Below are 19,577 nucleotides of genomic sequence, written 5' to 3'. Positions count from 1 at the left end.
TCACATTTCACTGGATAGTGTATTTTCTATAATAGTTCTCTATAAAAACACATGCCTGTACAATAGATTTCCTTTTTTAAAAAACCCACACCCGTACTCACTGGAAATATCTTACCAGTAAAGTTGCCTCCTATGACATAAGGAATGACACCTCCAGGCCATATTCTTTCTGTCCTTGATGTAGCAGCTCTGGGAACTCGGTTTTTCTCATTTTGTTCTGAGAATTTTAAAGGTGCTTTTCCTTTAGTGGTCTTATTTTGCTCCAAGCCTGCAGTGACATTTAAAACATCTGTCCAACTGAATCCTACTACCCTTAAGGAATAAGAGTTCAAATATCTCATATATGTATTTGCATAAATACACATTAAAGGAAAAATGACAGTCATTTTACATGTTTAAGAAATACATAGAAATATTTAAGTATTTTAAGACCCAATATCATTTCCCCATGTCCTATAAATGAGTCATGAGTAATTTTTATATTTGAGACAATAAGATACAGAAGTCTGGAATGAGTATACGGTTATGGAAAACTGTCTTATATTGCCTATCTTATCAATCCATGACCCATTCACCACAGCTGATCAAATAGATACTGTTCAGCAAAAGTGCTCAGCCTTCAAGATTATTTCTTTAAATTATTTTGGTCAAGTACTTAATCATTGAAACTAAGGTTGATATTCCAATAAAACAGTCTAAAGCAATAAATGTTACATCACATAAATGGTCAAGAAAAATAAGGTGTTGGCAGTTTTCTCCATTCCTGTCTTCTGCATTCTTCTCCAGCTATCAGCATGAGCCAGAGGCTGCTACAATGTAGCATAGGTTTAACAAAATGCTACCTATTCAAAGAAAACTCCAACTTGAGAGTCTTATTTTCTTTGCCTTTCTTGGAATTTTTCTTGTTGTGTTTGCTTTTCACATATGCTCATGACTATTCTTTTTTTTCATGACTATTCTTTTCATTCATCTATCAGCGTTACTGAGATGCCCCTTACTAAATTCACTATGGTGACAACCACTGAATATAGAACCCATGACAAAGTCTTGAGTTTGAATCTCTCTCTCTTCAATGTCCTTGATCAAACATATTGTCTTTGCTTAGGAAGATCACTTCTGGAAAGTGAGCTCATTGATCATTGATCCTATCAACTGAAGGAGTATTAGGACATTAAACCCAAATAATGGACTTACCAAAAAGTTTCAGAATCTATGAATGGTAGTAAATTCAATATTATAGATATGAACTTATTACGAAACCAGAATAAAGTTTTTATGAAATGAATACATACATATATAAATATATTATTATTATGTTTTATTGGAGTTTTAGTCATTGTTTTAAATTTATTATTTATTTTCACGAACATAGGTGCTTTGCCTGCATTTATGTCTGTGCACTAAATTTCTGCCTGACACTTGCAGAGGACAAAAGAGGTTATCAGGGACCCTGGGACTGGAGTTACAGTTGTGAGCTGCAAAACTGATGCTGGGAATTGAACTGAGGTCCTCTGCATAAGCATCCAGTGCTCTTATTTTACTTTTTGCTTGATTGTGGTTTGTTTTTCTTTAAGGCCTTATTTGTGTGTGTATTTTTGTTTGTTTGTTTGTTTTGAGGCAATATTCCTTACCCAGCCTTCAAAGTGGTATGAATTACAGACAAGAACCATCTTGCCTGGTTCACCACTTTTCTTAATTGAAATATTCCTTTGTCAAGTTAAGAAAAATGACTTTCATTTAGAAATAAATATTGCTATGATTTCTTTATCGTCTGATAAAATTAAGACAGTTCCATGGCCAATAAAATATTTTGGAACAGAACTTAGTAAACTGGGAACAAAAACATACATTTAATACTTAAATAATCTTGTACCAGGAAAGCTTAAGTTGAGACAAAAGAATATTTCCGTTTTCCTCAACTTAAGCTCTACAAACTGGACATGATGCATCAAATAACAAAACACAAATTAGACAGTCTCTCTCTCTCAGTATGTCCTTTACCTCCATGACAGAATAGTGGCACACTGATCTTAATAAACTGAATTTCTATGGGTACCATTTTTACTGCACATCAAGTAAAGAATCTGCAGCTTTAAACATTGATATACCGGAGCCAAGTCTTCTTATCCTGTCTATAAGCTGATAGAGAGCCCCTCGTTTCTTTGGTATGCCATGGTCTCCAAATCCACCTGAAGAATAAAAGAAAAATTTGAAGTCTATTACTGTCAGTCCTTGCAAATAAACAATGGTAATACTGCTGGTTTCTATTCGGTTGTGTTTTTATATGAAATTAATGTGTTAGAAATTACTATTCATGCATTTCTGTAGAGATTAAAGTTTCTACAGGAACACATTAGTAGCTAAAAATAAGGAGGTGGGAGAAACTCAGCAAGCACCCAAAATGCCTTTATTTGGGCATCATGACAATTGAGTTATCTATTGATAATCTGAAACATTTTTCTTCTCTGTGACCTTGACACCACCTGTTGCCACATAGCTATGCTATGCAGAATGTCAGGAAGTCACAAAGCCCTATGGATTGCTTCCCAGCTATTTCCCCTGTGTAAACTGAGTCTGTTCAAATGTCTTGCCAGGATGTGAAAATCAAAACACTAGAAGAGCAACCTCGCATGGCAAGTTTTGTTCCTAAACTTTGAAATATCAGGTCAAATACTACAGTACATTCAGCTACATCTTGAAAGTAATTCTCCCTAATTTATATAATCAGGAAAAAGTCACAAGGTAAGTACCCTAGTGGATGTTCAACCACAAAATCTGTTACATTACATTATGAGATTTGCAAGATTTTAAAAATAATAATGAAATGCCCTCAAAGGATCTTTCAGAAGATAATGAGGAAAAGAGGAGAAGATTAAGGATATCTAACTTCCTAAAGGAGAAGCCAAATGTCCTTATAAGGCAAGCAGTGGAAGCACAGACTAGTAGTTTGTTTAATTATTTGCATTACATGGTCACATTTTTTTCTGTGCATCTTGAGAAAAATGTTTGAAATTTTTCCACCAGACATTTCTGAAAGATGAGGTCACACTCAAATGTACTCATTCCTAAGAAGCTACTTAGAATCCTTTTAAAGTATGGGCTCTACATGTTTTAAATGACCACTATATGGAAACTTCAGTTAGATTAAATGGAACCAAAATGCATGTAACTAGATCTTTATAGAACTCCTTAGGAAAAAATAAGGAATGTCTTGGCTACTATCAAGATAGCTCTATGGATGGGAATCATAGAATTGAAAGATGATATTCTGAACCTATAAAAGGTGATTGTGTTTGTAAGAATATTTTAGCAATTTCGAATGACATTTAGAATAAATGAAATAAAGTTTGACACTGGTAGCCTACGAAACTTTAAAAGTGGTAGTTTTTTGTCACTTATTCTTGAACACAATGGAAATATAAAAATCAAGTGTTTATTTATTTGTAAACATAACTCATATGTTTTTAAATTAGAAGAAGAGAAAAATAAGAGCTCTATTTAAACAAATTCCCAGGAAAGGAAAAATTGAGTAAAATCATAAAATGCAGGACATTTAAATTATTTGAAATTCGCTTTTAGAGAACAAGTTCCAACTGAGCTTTCTGATCTGTGTGCTTGCCAGCGTGGATTTACATCATTTATATTTTCAAAACTATATTGTGTTCTACACTATATATTTAAAGAGATATTATTTTTCCTCCAACTATTCTATATGAGCCTACATTTAAATGAATTATCAGCATTAAATGATAGTCTTAAGGTTTTAATCACAGAAAAGCAATGGTTTCCAAAGCGTGTGGGAAGTGAAGCCTAAGAAATGACCTATATGGCACTTATATCAAAGGATCACTTTAATAGAAACTCAAAACCCAGTTTAACAAACACAGGGTTTGGCCAAGTAGTGTCAGTTTTTTGTTATTCAGAATCAACTACCACAATAAAATATAGGTAGAAAAGGATAGTGGGGAGGGAGGTGCCGGACAAATCCCACGATGAGTCTAGCAGAGAGGGCTTGGAATGAGGGCCAAATATGGCTAAGTGGGAGTGAACCCGTGAGGGGACCTGTGCCTTTGCGTGTGTGTGTGTGTGTGTATGAGATTAAAGAACTTGCTGGCTTGAAAACCTAAGTTCACAGAGCAAACCCTGTGGCCTTTACTTTTTCAGTGTTTGGAATTCACAGCCCAGAGAATGGACACATGCCAATCACAGATAGTTTGCAATATATCCTAGCATATGTATTCATCTATATTAAACATATGTTATCAATATTTATATTTGCAAAAGTATATACAGTGGTCCAGATGTCAGGAAAGATTGTCACTATACACAACATAGGCCGAAGCATATTGTTTTTTAGTGAATCCCTTTGTTTTTACCGTTTGTAGTTCTCATGCAAAGATTTTTTTTTTTTTTAGTTGTGATAATGGTATTTTAACTGGAGAAGTCCACACCCTCATTGTAGAAACTGCTTGCTAAAATGTATAATAAGGAAATGTGTCGTTGCATTTTCTACATATTTTCTGTAATTAATTTCAGAATGTGTTCACACGTGTGCATATGCATGTCTGCTGTCTGCATGCACAGAACCAACTGCTAGTATCTTCATTTAGGACCATCCCATTGCCAGCCTCTGTATTATCATACAGCTTTCCATGGGCTGGGAATTTGCTGAAACAAAAAGGTTACTAAATCAAATGAATTAGACAAGGGAATGCTGATGCACAGTAAAAAAATGTCTTAACTCTAAGACAAATTTATCTGCTGGATAACAGAGAGGAACTTTATACATACTTAATATTATGTAGGATAAGACAGTGGTTCTCAACCTTCCTAATGCTGTGACCCTTTAATACAATTCATCCTTTTGCTGTGACCCCCAACCAAAAACTTATTTTCATCGCCACTTCCTAACTGTAATTTTGTTACTCTTATGAATCATAACGTAAAGATCTGATATGCAGGATATCTGATATGGAACCCCTATAAAAGGGTCATTTGACTCCCAAAGACGTTATGACTCATAGGTTGAGAATCACTGGAACATGGAAGAAAAGGTCAAATTAGAAAAGGGAGGAATTAAAGAAGATAAAAGGAATACACCAAATCAATGTTTTAATGTCTGGTATGGTAGCATATGATTATAACAGCACTTGGGAGGTTAAGGTAAGAAGATCAGATGTTTAAGGCCAGCGTGAACTGATAGCAAGGTTGAAGCTAGTCTGAGCTGCATGAGACTCTATCCCAAAAATAAATAAGCAGATAAATAAGTAAATAAATAACATTTACCAGATATAACTAAAAAAATAACTTAATCCTTTTAGTCTTGAAACCTCTAAAATGGAACACAGAATAAAAATTGTACTAAGAAATTATAAAGAATATTTAAACCTTAAAAACTATTTCAAACCTCTGGGTTTTCATAAAGGCATAATTCAAATGTATTCAAAACACCTAAAATTGGAATCACCTCCAGGAGTTTTCATCAAAGTTATTGTTGCAGAAACAGCCATGGAGCATAAGTACAAAATGGTTTTTAAATAAATTATAAATAAAAGCTATGATAAGAACCTAAACTTTAAATTATATTTATTTCAATGGACAAAGTCAAATTTGATGTGAGTTTTTAAGAATATTCACAGAATTTCAAGCATATTTTCCACCAAACAGTTGTAAATGTGTTCAAATAGTCGGCCATACCTGTGCTATGTCCAAGTTTTCCGAAAGGACTCTGAGTCAGGTCAATTGTCCTGTCTATTTGAAAGATATTCAATTCTTCATCGTCTAAGGCAATGTCACCCCAAAATACAGCTAGAACAAAACAGTGGGATTAAAATGTAAAAAAAAAAAAGTCAGTGTAAAATCAGTGCATAGCAAGTTAACTATAGAACCTTATGGGAACTGGCTCAGAGGCTAAGAGCACACATGGCTCTCACAGAGGTCCTACATTTGTCTCCTCAGGTGCCTCAGGAACACCTATGACCCCAGCTGACAGCCACTGCACTCATGTGCCCTCCCGACATAAGCACAAAATTTAAAATGAACTTTTTTAAAGAACACATTTTCAAGATAATCTTACCTGAGTAAATTAGACTAAAATACACCCTGCCCCCAATGTTGGCATTTTGACACAAACCAAAATTTGTCTGAGTGAGATGACCCACAGGGGAAAGCTGGTACCATAAGCCAATCCTCAAATTGTTGAAATTTTAATATGGATCTCGCATTTTCTGTGAATACCTGGGCCTCCATGTGAGTCTTCACCAACAAGTGGGGGCAGGAACAAGGAAATGATGTACGAAGACTACTCAGTTCAGCGAGATTCAATCCAAACTAGACATGCTGTACCATTTAGCACACTCCGTTGTTTTTAAGACATGTCTTTAAAGACCAAGCCGCTTTGGGTATTTAGAAATGGGTGCACAATTTAAAAAACAAAGTTTTAAGTCAATATTTGTTTGGGCAACAACTTCATCTTATACTATTCATGTTTAATGACTTATTAAAGCCATGGTTTATCACTTCAGGAACCGAAAATAATTCCATAACCCAGAATAAACAGATCCTCCCCAAAGCTTTATGCTGCTTTAAAAAAAAAAGGAAAGATCTATAAACCATGTGAAAGAATGGGTCTTATTTATGACTAGAATGCAATTTTTTTCTTTTAAAATTATAAATATTAACATAATAATGAAATAGATGTTTTGTTAAAATCAAAACTAAGCCTTTGATTACTTTGTAGCTAAAAACGTCATAGCACATTAACTTCAGGGTCTGTAACCGAGTGAATGCATTTATCATGAGGCAGTAAACTATTAAAAATGCCAAGAATTTCCAAGATTATTCTTAATTTTTTCTTTTATCTCTCTGTTTATTTTAATACTGGTTTACAGATGTTCTTTTTGTTTAAAATTAACTTCACAAGCAAGAGAGGCGACATGAGGTTAAGAACACTGACTGTTGTGTCAGAGGTCCTGAGTCTAATTCCCAGCAACCACATGGTGGCTCACAGCCATCTATAGTGGAATCTGATGCCCTCTTTGGGCATAGGTTGTGCATGCAGGTAGAGCACTCATAAACATAAAATAAATAAATAAAATTAACTTCAGATATTCTTCTGTAAAATGAAAAAGGACAAAACATGAAGGTTTGTGATGTGATTAAAAACTATACTTTTAAAATGTTTGTCTATTACTGTACTATAATTCTTTATCTTTATGAATTTTAGCACTATAAAGAGCTAGTTAATAAAAGGTAGTGAACTTAACAATTTAAACTCCAGTTGTAAAGGTTATGAGTTGTTTGTGGCTTTTATCAATGGCTAGGCACATTATATAATTATTTAATTAACCGGTGAGTTTGGGTTCTTCACATAAAACTCAGAGGTGAGAAAGTCAGATTGGTACAGATAAAAACAGAAAGAAAACAGAACTCAGCTCAAGGTAGGGTTTCAGTTCCAAATATAGAAAATTCTTTTTTAACTTCAAACTCTCTTCTCAACTGCCTTCCCCCTCCATGCCACCTATGATGAGCTCTGTCAGATGAATGGCAATCTAATCAACATAGAGAGAGGCTTACTGTCACTTATGACCATAGAAACAAACTCAAAAAGGGAACAGTTTACAACACTGAAAGCATGCCCAAAATTAAACCCAGACTTGAAAATTGAATTCCACTCATACATATGCTACGTGAAACACAAAGGCTCTACATCTCTAAAACACTCATCCCCCAAAAGAGACAATCTACCTTCATTTATTACTTTATCAATCATCATAAAAGAATCATTGGTTTTCATTAAAAATACATTCACATTCAAGGCTTTCTTGTAAATTCAAGTTTACTATTCTTTAAGAGACTATCATTATGTGTATGACTGAGGGAATACCTGTGACCATAGGCAGTCAAAGCCAGCCCATCTCTCCCTTAATGCTGCAGTCCTACAGACAACTAGAGTCTAGATGTCTAGACTCTAACTGTGAATGAGAATCAGAGAACCTGCTTTTAAAAACTTCAGAATTCACTGGGTCTGGAGATGAACCTCAGATTTCTACACTTAATAAACTCCCAGTTACCAGGAATAGGTATCACCGTGATCATCTATCCTGCTATTCACGTTTTATTTCTGTTTGAATAAACCTTCAGACTGGCTGACTAGAAGTCTGAGGCATTGCACAGCTGAAATATCTGTTTGTAGGTTTTACATTTTACATAATAAAGAGAGGTTCAGTAAATTAAAGTCTGAGCATGTTTGGGGTTTTTGTTTTCTTGTATGACATTTCTTGAGGTAGGCACAAATGTCTTCACATGTTACACCAAACACAGTCAACAATCCATGGAAAAAACATGTAAATGAAGCAAAAAAATACTTCTAGAAAGACAGAAAGAGGAAAGCATGGGACCAGATGATACTTAGTTATAGACAAAACAGGTCTGGAGAACATAAACCCATTTTATTTATCATCCTCTGTTTTAACTCAGAACTTCAGATAAAGCTTGGCAGGCAGCTCTGAATGCTCCATAAACTAGTCCAGGAGAAGACGAAGCATTTTCTTGGAAGTAGCGAGCAATGAAGCCAACTCACTTATGTGCTTTCAGAATGCATATTAGACCCTATACATCTTCAAATCCATGTTAACAACACACATACACACATACACACACCACATTACAATATTTAAAATGCCCAGTTTCTCTATATGGCACACATTTTGGGTTTTCTTGTGGCATCTCGAATTAAATATAAATAAGTGTTATTTTTTGTATGCCAAAATATTCTGTGCAAGTCTTGGTCCATCAGGCTAGAGCATGACGGCTTGGACTGAGTGTTTAGCTTCTTCATTACAATCTCCTATAGATGTGTTATATAGGGGCAAAGACATTGTGGAATATTATTTTAACAAGGTAAAAATATGCTATATTTTTTATGCTGCAGAATATTACTTTAACTATGGGAATGTGTGTTACATTTGTTCCTGCTGCATTTGTTTATATAAAAATATGTTACAATTATTTCACCTTGCTTGCCTAAGGGACCTGATTTGTCTAATAAAAAGCTGAACATTCGAGAGCTAGGCAGTAAAGGGATGGGAAGGGCTGGTAGGCAGAGACAGAATAAGTAGGAAGAGAATTCTAGGCTCCAGAGAGAAAAAAAGAAGAGACTGAGGGAGAAAGAGAGGGATACACTTAGGGCCAGAAGCTAGGTGTCCACCAGTCAGATAGGAGGAGTAGTGAAAGTAAGATATACAGAACGGAAAACAGGTAAAAAGCCAGAAGCAAAACATAGACAAAAAGAATCAGGTAAAAATAAGAGCTAGAACAAGGCCTAGCATTCATAATTAATAATAAATCTCCGTGTCACGATTTGAGAGCTGGTTGGTAGTCCAAGAGAAAGTCTGGTACGCAAAAGATTCATGAGCGTCTAGATACTTAGTGGAGTTTTTTTCACTTCTTTTTCTCTATTTTTGTCTTGTGGTTTTGATTTTAAAAAGTCAAAAATAAAGGAGAAAAGTATCAAGTATTATTAATTCGGCCTATTTAATGCGGCGATGAGGCACTGATGAGATTAGAGCTGGAAGGAATATGGGAAGCTGGTCTATGGAATGGCACTATGAAATAAATGCTCGTTTAGGATTAAAGTATTTCCTATCTGTCTGGAATTATGCTGGGATTCCTGTGGCCAGAAGGGAACTGGAGCTAACTCGTGGGCCAGAACTAAATGTTGAATGGGCAATTTTGAAACTGCATATGAAACCGCAGATTTTGTTTTTCCCCTAAAGGTCATTTGTCTTCAATATCCTACAAAATTGGAAGTGGCAGGAGCCCAAGACAGTTGTAGTGATTCTGATTTGCCATACTGAATAAGTATACTTCATAGAATAATGCATGGTAAGACTGTACAATCCAAAGCACGACGCTCCACACACTCCCTGCAAAGGATCTTAACACACCGCATCAATTATAGACCTAACAACAAAAGGTTTAATTACAAATAATTAAATAGGAGATCACTGAGATAGTTTGTAAAGGTACATGCCGTCAGACCTGATACCCTGAGTTTCATCCCCAGGGCTTACTTGGTGGGAGGAGAAAATCAAACTACTCCTTCAGACTGAACTCTGACCTCTACATGCAAGCTTTGGAAATCTCGTGTGTAAAAGCACATACACGGGAACGGGGGGCATTTCCAAACAGAGAGAGTGATCATTCGCACACAAAAAGAGAACACACACAGAGTCACATACACAAAAACAGACACGGGGCAGGGGAGTTCACACACAAAGAGACCACGCACACACAGAGACGTACAGAGAAAGAAAAAGACAGAATTGAGAGAGGGAATGCAACAGAGAATAAATAAATAAATATACTTAAAATGATTAAACAAGAAGTAATGCATATTTTGTCTACGTCATTTTCTTTAACTTTTAGTACTGATGTAGGCCCAGTGGGTAGTTTTAAGGACAACTAGAGACTGTGGTCCCTAATATCTTTAAAAATCATAGCATGGGCTTATAAACAGTGAACCCGCATGCTGTTCTGGAAGAAAGTTCAAAGCACATTGGTAAAGAGATCACACAGATAGCAAAGATGTGTGACCTCACCAAGGTCAAAGCCTTTCAATGCACTGAAGAACAATGCTCTTCCACCAAATGCCCTTAGAACAACCAATGTAATTATTAGTCTAACACCATAATACCTTACGTCTGGTTGCTATGATACTTGAGAACACAGTGTGGTAGACAATGGCAGTCTGTTGGGCCTTATTTATGGAGAAAAGCCCTCACCCAGGAAGCCCGTCTTCCCAAATGTCCCAATCGGGTGTCACCTCGCCCTCTGTTCTGCTTCAGGTGCTTCCATCAACAGTACTCCGTAAGGATACTTTCAATTATCTGTTTTCTCAGTCTAGATTAAAAAATATTAAGCACGTCAGGAAGTGCCTGTTTCTCACTTTTACCCCTTTTTTGTAAAAGTATGTTTATTTTTAGCTACCACCTAAGAACCCAGCTGTACCTATTAGCGGTAAAGCACCGCAGACTGGTCTCTGCATGCACTATATAACATATAAACCAGGTTTAATATATTTATCTTCAAAACCTTTATCCTTTTCCCATGTATATATCATGTGTATCGGGAAGAGCACGCATGCGCCATGGAGCATGTGTGGAAGTCAGAGGACCACTGGCAAAAATTGGGTTTTGAAGATCAAGTCCCACCCTAGCTAAAAAGCCTCCGACAATTGATAGCTATAGAGTGAGAGGGGACAGTTTTCTGTAAGGCTGTAGTCCAGCGGAGGGCTACAAATCCAAGAGTATACCAGCACAAATCGGATTTATTGGGTTAAAAACGAGTAAATGAAGACATGAAGTTAGATGGGTAGTGAAGTGGGACGGTGGATCTGGAAGGAGCTGGGGGAGCGATGAATATGACTGAAACATACTACATGAAACTAAAAAAAAAATATTAACTTTTAAAAATAAAAACAAAAGAAGAATTGGGTTTTCTCCTTGCACTGCATTCTGATCAAGACCTCAGTCCTGGCGGCAAGCCCCACCCCCACGCCACCCCTGCTGAGCAAGCTCATCAGTCACCATTTATCATTCTGTGAATATAATACTTTCAAATTCTTTGGCCCTTATAAATGTGTATGCATTATCTTTATCTGTAGTCAACCTGCTGAACCATGACAGAGCCCTGAGTCCTTATTGCTGCGGAAATAGAGATTTCCAGTACATTAAAACTGAACACTGGAAGCTGAAGAAATATTTCAGTTCATAAAAAGCCTGCTGCAATGACACGAGGAAAAGAAGTCCGAGTCAGGCAGCAAATTCAAACACCAGGCATGGTGGCACACACTTGTAAAGACGGTGCTGGAGAGTCAGACGCAGGAAGAGACAGGAAGGGTGACAGCTATCAAGTTAGCCTAGACCTGCTTCCTATGTGCCAGGCCAGAGAGACCCTGTCTCAATTAAACAAGATAGACAGCTCCTAAGAATTGTGTGGTAGTTTGTATGTAATTGTCCTCCTAACCTTATGGGGAGGAGAACTATTAGGAGGTGTGGCCTTGTTGGAGTACGTATGGCCTTGTTGGAGAAAACTTGGCACTCTGGGAGCAGACTTTGAAGTCTTCTACGCTCGGTCTCTTCCCAGTGTCTGTTTTCTTCATTTTGCCTGCAGATCAAGATGTAGAATTCTCAGCTCCAGCACCCTGTCAGCCTGCACATCTCTGCGCCCTGCCATGATGATAAGAGACGCAACATCTGAATTGTCAGCATCCCAGTTAAATGTTTTCCTTTCTAAGAACTGCCATGGTCATAGTGTCGCTTCACAGCAATAGAACCCCTAAGACAAATGATAATACCTAAAATTGTCCAGCACACACTCCCACAAACACGCATACACATCTGCATAATGCAATATATGCAACACATTCCCCATATGCGTATGCACAAACCATTCCTATACATGTATGTACATACACACAAGCATTTTCACATCACATATACAGAATATATATATATACAAACACACCTAAAACAACTGGAAATAGAAATATAACAAAGATTGGATAGAACTTATTTTAAAAAGTGACCTAGAGATGATACATATTTGACAAATACATCTTACACAAAAAGTACTAGCTATTTAACTGTTCCTTCAAAAATAAACATTTCAAATTTCTTCAACATAACGTGTATAATTGAAGTATATTTTTAATATAATTTCAAGGCATTTGCCTTTCTTTTTGATTTGTATAATATATATCATGAAATGTAGTTATGGACTCTATGTCCCTGTTCTTCAAACTACCCCACTTACAGGCTCATGGAATAGACGAGTGAGTGTCCTAAAAGCTGGTCCTTTGAGATGCTGGGGATCTCAGCGTGCAAGGGTAGCCAAGAGCACCTGCTTGCTCACTGCCCATTCTCCAGCTCTGGTGAAATGTCTAACTGTAATTGATACTGGATGGAAGAAAGAAGGACGACATCATATGAAGGGCTGACAAGACTGATGCGACTCACAACGAAAGTCTAATGGAAATTTCCTCAAACAAAGGCAACAGTAAAGTTTCCTAAGTCAACTGTTGTCACATGATAGGCAACTACCCTGCAAACTGCCAAGGAAAAGTAAGATGTGGCAAACGATCCAATAAGTGTTTCAGAGACAAGTTTAGACATGACAACAACTTCCTGTAAGCATTTTCTAGGCCCAGAACAAGTTTTCCCCCAACAGCATACATGGAATGTAATATAAAATCCCAATAGGAAAAATAACTAACTCCTTTTTTTTCCTGCTTGCTTGCGACATCGTCTTCTAAAGTCAGGACAGTCTCACCTCCCATTAATCCATGGATGACCTTGAACTCCTGATCCTCTAGTCTTTGTCCCAAATAATTATCTAAAAATTTTGCTTGATAAGTAAACCAAATAAAATATCTTGTATCAATTCCCAGAAATATGCTTAAGTTAAGGCCAGGAAAAATCTCCAGGTAACACGTGACTCACTTAAGTTACCAGAAATGAAAATTAGCCATTCTTATGTTTGAAATCACTTGGTGCAACATGAACCTCTTTTTCTAGTTAAATAGTCCTCTTCAACTAATTATTACATCAGGAAATTTAACATAACTTCAACATAAAAGAAGATATTGTATCTGAAAGGTAAACAAGGGTATTTGCATGTATGTGTATATCTGTACACACGGATGGATGGATGGATGGATGGATGGATGGATGGATGGATGGATGGATGGATGGATGGATGGAAAAAGCTATACTGCCAAGAAAGATTAATCCTCCAGATATTTGATTCTAAAGTCACTTTTCATGCCAATTATCAATAGCAAGGTGAGTTAGCATTGCTCCTTCAGTCTAAAGGCAGAACATGGGCAGAAAGTTGTCTTTCTTTCTCAAATCATGTTGTCTGTTTCCGCGTCATTTCACATTACGGATATGATCAAATGCTACATTTTCAAATAAACATCTTTCTTTTTTAATCCAGAAAACAAAATTCTTCCCATAACAAAAGATCCATTGAAACCGCCTGTCAATCTGCATTTATAACCCACAAAGCCTGTGGAAGGGGATGCTCAGGACATTTCTAAAATATCACCCATACCACAAATATTCATTCGGAATGCTCTGTCTCAAAACAGAAAAAAGACACTGTCTGAAACTGCTTTGATCAAACAAATGTAAAAATAAATATTGAGACTTTTTGTGTGTGTATGGCCTAATATTTTCTCTCACAAGTCTTAAGAAAACAGACCGTTGCAGCTCACAAGCTTTGGAAATCTACTGTTTTTACACTGTTCAAACACAAAGCTCATAATCAACCACTAACATGAGAGGATTATTTATTTTTCCCACATCATACGTCTGGTAAGGACAAAGCAAACATCAGGTTTTTTTCTTACCCTATTATTGTAACTGTTGACATTTGTAGGCAATGTAGGGTCAACCCTCATTTCATTTTTAAATTAAGCCATTTATTGTCTAAATGCTAGCACTAGTTCTTGAAGTAAATCTCAGTCTATGTTCCTGGAAGTAAAACCAGTTTATGTAAGTTTGCTGTTTTCTATATACTAGTTTTGTTTTCTTTACTAACTCATACTCTACTCCTACAAAGAAAAGGATTTTTTGTCTTTTCCCTTCATGTTCTAATTCTACTTAGTTTCTATTACGGTGATAAGTTGTGAAAACTGTTTGTTTCTAGTACTTGTGGTTATTATTCTCATATAAAAAGATTTCCTCTGGGTACAGGTCAAAGGCTGGAGAGTTTTTCTTTGGTTAATATCTCACATGGCACAGCTACAAAACAACTTATGCTCAGTGAAGTTTGAAATGTTAACATGCTCTGACACCGCAGGGACTGATTCCACACACTGATTCCTATTCTTTCTCTTCTTACAAACACACTTTTAAAATTCTGGAGCATTACTGAAGAGATTTAAATTCAAATCAAAATAAGTAAAAATTAAAAAGATCTTTTAAATGTTTCTCTGCAGCATTGTCATTGTTTCGTGACTTTATTTTAAATATTCCATAGAGGATAACTTTTGCATCTTTAAAATATGTGGTACTTAATATTTGAAAAATTATCTTACCAGATATGATGCCTTTTGAATCCTAAAGTATTCTGATATTTACTAAAACTGCTAGCACTGAAGAGGTCCCTATAAACTACATTAGCAACCCACCAGGTAAGTTGTTCCATGTGGCATCAGTGGGATTCCCCTCAGTATGCTATGAATGTTTTATCATCATTGGTTAATAAAAAAGCTGCTTCGGCCTATAGCAGGGAATAAGGTAGCCAGGGTGGAAAAGACAAAAGACAGAGAAGGTGAAGGTAGGGAGATATGTTGCTGCCAAAAGTGAAAACTGCAGCCAGAACTTTACCGATAGGCCACAGCCTCACGGTTACACACAAATTAACAGAAATTGGTTAACTGAAGATGTAAGAGCTCGGTAGGAATATGCCTGAGCCATTGGTCAAACAGTGCTGTAATTAATACAGTTTCTATGTGATTATTCGGGTCTGAGTGGCTGGTAAACAAATGAGCAGACTCTGTTTACAACAGTGGCACACCCGCTATTGGGGTAGGTCCACTTCTAAGGATGGAATTCATGTCTGCTACTGTGAATCCGTGAAATTAAATACGGCTGTGGGAGACACAAGCACCAACAGAGAAACACATTGTAGTTTAAGAAAAGTAAATTAAACATGCTGCAGAACTACCTTCTAAATATTTTTAATACTGATAGACAAGTGCTATTCTCAGCACTAATCAGAGGGGCTTCGCTTTCAATTGAGGACCGTGAATACCAAGGCCCATGGCTGCTCCAGGTGCTAGAAATAAGTGCCAGTTGAGCGCTCAGCCATAAATAGAAGATTTGCACCACCCTGAGTCCTGAGGCTCAGATTACATCACGACAAAGAAGACTGGAAGAATGTCAGAGCCTGGATATAAGGAGAAGGGCTGCAAATGCAATCTTATGAGCATGAACCTGCCTTTGCCGTCAGGATCTTACATAGATCTGGTGGCTTGTCTGCGCTAGACCTATGCAAATTCTGTCAACGGTTATGGTTGAGCGGGGGGGGGGGGGGGGGGGGGGCGCGGGGGGGGGGGGGGAGATCCGGAGGTCCTAATCCTTGCAGATTATTTGTTACTGATAGATTCCAGAACATTCATTATCTTCAGGTATGTGGCCCTGGTGAGCACACCAGACTTCATTAGTTACTTCCACACCCGTGGTAACCTAGACAATTCTAGCTAATCAGTGAGTCCAAAGCAAAACACAAAGACATGAGCGTTAGAAAGGAGCACTGGACTTAGAAAGGGACGTTTAGAATCGAAGTAGGATTTAGTTGGATGGTGGGGGAAATAAGAGCTTTTGGAAGTAAGAGAAACAATAAAATTGACATTGTCAAAAAAATTTAATTGATTTCTTTAAAGGGCCAAAGAGATAGCTCTGCAAGTATGGGTGATTACTGCTAAATCCAAAGACCTGAGTTCAAGCCCCAGGAGATACATGTTAAAAAGAGAGAGAGAAGCAAGTCTTACATGTTGTCCTCTCCCACACATATATACCATGGCACATATGCACACAAATGAATGAATGAATGAATTAATTGAAAATGTGAAAAAAATCTACTAAAAATTTTCACCCCAATCTCCTATTGCTTATTGATGATAGGTCTGCCCTTTATCTGGTAGAGGTAAGTCTTCATTTCCCCAGAGGAGACTGGCCACTTCTTAAATTTGCATAGTTCTACCTGGAAACTTCTCCTGTCCACCTTTCCCCTGGAAGTCATCTCAGTAAAACGTCTAAGCAACAGAGCAGTCTTATGTGAACTGATGGAGAAGATGGCTATGTCTTTTCCATGGCTGCAGACACAGGAATGTTGCAAACATTGAAACGTGGAGATTACTTATATTGAAAAAATGAAAGGTGGCTACAAAAAAAGACTTTGATGAAGAATTTCAGATTTAATCATAATTTTAGCCTTGATAATGAAGAAGGCACTAAAGACTACCTATTCTCTTGATGCGATTTTAAACACCTGTTTAATAATCTGCGACTACTGTTTCTAGCCTTATCTGGAATAATAAGGGAAAAAGTGGAATTTGAAATCCAAAAATATGAATATCTCTTAAGTAAATATTTGAAAAAAGTAAAAATAATCATCCTTATTATGTCACTCTAAAAGTTTATAGATTTTGATATGTTATAGTAGCCTTTAGTTAGCAAATACATAAATTTAAAATTTAGCTTATCAACTCTTTCAATCTCTGCAGTAGTACTTACTAGTTAATGCTAACTACATCCTTTGACTCAAAGAGACTCAGTTCTTTAAATCTGGGGAATAAAAACAGAACTTTAATTTTCACCTTAAATAATGCACAGCACAATTTGTCAAATGCATTCTTTTGAAAAGAAACTTTCAGATTTATATATCCATCTCATATTTTCTAGTAAAACACCATATCTAGTAAAAATCATTTCAACATTTCTCTTGAGAACCTAATGAAATATCTTGTTAATTAATAAAAAAAAAAGGCTCCTGACTTGTTTTGTCTTCCCTTTCACTGTGGTGTTTGTTCTCATGTGTACACAATGCATGCACACATGATGGGGGTATGTAACCCCATGTACATGATCTGAAGTCACATAACTATGGTGAATGTCCTAATCTACCTATGATTCCTACAGAATCTGTCACTGAACCTGACGATAGACTCGTAGATAGCAAGTCACGGTCCCTTACAGCACTGAGCTTACAGATATGGAAATAGCCTTATCTGCCTTTTTTAATTAGTTAGGGCATTAGTTCTCAGCCTCTGGGTTTTGACCCTTTTGGGGGTTTAACAACCCTTTTACAGAAGTCACATATCACATACTTAAGTTATGATTCATAACAGTAACAGAATTTCAGCTATGAAGTAGCAATGATGTAATTTTATGCTTTGGGTCACCACAACATGATGAACTGTATTAAAGAGTTCATTAGGAAGATTAAGAACCACTGAGTTAGGAGGATTTGAACCTGGTTTTCTACTTACATACAAAAGCACTTTTATCTCCTTAGTCATCTCCTAAACTCTAGATAATCTCCTTTCAGATAAACAACTATATGGGAAAAAACTATAGACAATGAAGGTATTATGTACTTATACAATAACTTCACTTCCAGTGCTCGATAGCCAATGCTCTCTTTATAAATCTTTGAATTGTATTTTACCAAGCAAATATTGGAAAGGGCTCATTTATATAATTTCACTTTAATAATAATTTGTAGCTTATGTAGGCTTTGCTAAGAGCTATTCAGTCAATCATGAATGGACCATTGAGTCTCCTACACATCATTCAGAAAATCCTAGTCAACCAAGGTTCTTGAAGCCTACTTTACATCATTGCAAGGCACATTAAAAATAAACTGCAGTGACAGCTTAGTCATACCACCCTACAAATGCTCACTGGATAGGTGGTTTTATCCATCCTGTACTTTTGATGCTAATTACATCTAATTCTGAGTATTGCTGTGTGGACGCTGAGGCATTTGCGTGGGTTATTTTCTTTCCTGAGGCTGTCCCTCCCTCAGGCTTTCACTTGCCATATGGCAGGAACTCAAGAAGAATATGTTATAGAAGATGAGGACATTTCCAGAATGAAACCTCTGAACTAATATCTATTTTTGATTACTTAGCTGAAGCTATGGTAGAATTAGGAGCACTATCTTGTGTTCATGTCCCATGATCCTCTGCATGTGAAACCACAGACAAACTTGGGAAAGCTCATAAAACACTGAAATCATGAAAATAAAAATTCTAGTTTACAACAAGAAGGATAAATGTGAAAGGTAATGAATATTAGGATATTTATCCACCATGTGTCCAAAATATATAAATGTATTAAGAAAAGAGCTAAACTCAGAAGTGTGCTTATTAAGTATAGATTCGTAATGAGGAATTGTTCTTATAGCAGTGTTTAATGGAATTAATCAAGTTGATGCTTGGTCTAGAGCTACACAGAGAAACCCTGCTTAAAAAAACAAAGAGATAAAAAAGAAAAAAAATCATAGTACCAATTTTCCCAAATATGATCAATGCTGTAATAAACATTATGCAATGTGCAAGAAGACTTTGTCTAGAATATATATGTAGGAGCCAATCTGGTCATATGATGTCTATCTATAAAATGAATTAAAGACATTAACTTTGTTTATTTTTAATACAAGCTATTTATAGAAGCAGATAAGGCAAAATACATGGCATAATATTCTCTATTCCTACTATAAAATCAGAATCTGCAAGATAAAATCAAGATCATATACATATTCCAAGATATTTGAGAAGCAACAAAATTGTAATCTTATTGTATATGCTCATTGTATATTCTTGAACTTAGAAAATTTGAATAAACTGTTTTTAGTAATCTTATTATTGGAAGTGGTTAATAATAACAAAATTATTTTTGTGAAATTATGTTAAATAAAATGTTTAATCCCAAGTCTTAACTGGAATTATCACTGTAAGCTTCTGACAGATTTAATGTCTTAAAAGTAATCATAGGGTTGCA

At 36.2% G+C, this 19,577-nt stretch overlaps 1 protein-coding gene across 2 annotated transcripts in view; it reads right to left on the bottom strand.

Moving 5' to 3' along the window:
* Nucleotides 1–19,577, bottom strand: part of Tll1 (tolloid like 1) — a 184,123-nt gene that overhangs the window by 90,946 nt on the left and 73,600 nt on the right. For both annotated transcript variants that reach the window (XM_087900744.1, XM_087900745.1), the window contains exons 2-4: nt 5,698–5,808; nt 2,109–2,189; nt 116–268 (exon numbers count right to left, since the gene is read on the bottom strand). In XM_087900744.1, coding sequence (XP_087756870.1) covers nt 116–268; nt 2,109–2,189; nt 5,698–5,808 — 345 coding nt within the window. The remainder of the gene's footprint in view (nt 1–115; nt 269–2,108; nt 2,190–5,697; nt 5,809–19,577) is intronic.

The sequence above is a fragment of the Myodes glareolus genome, chromosome 23, assembly GCF_982192425.1.
Source record: "Myodes glareolus chromosome 23, mMyoGla1.1, whole genome shotgun sequence".
NCBI classification, from domain to species: domain Eukaryota; kingdom Metazoa; phylum Chordata; class Mammalia; order Rodentia; family Cricetidae; genus Myodes; species Myodes glareolus.
This window is presented reverse-complemented; position numbering and strand designations above follow the sequence as displayed.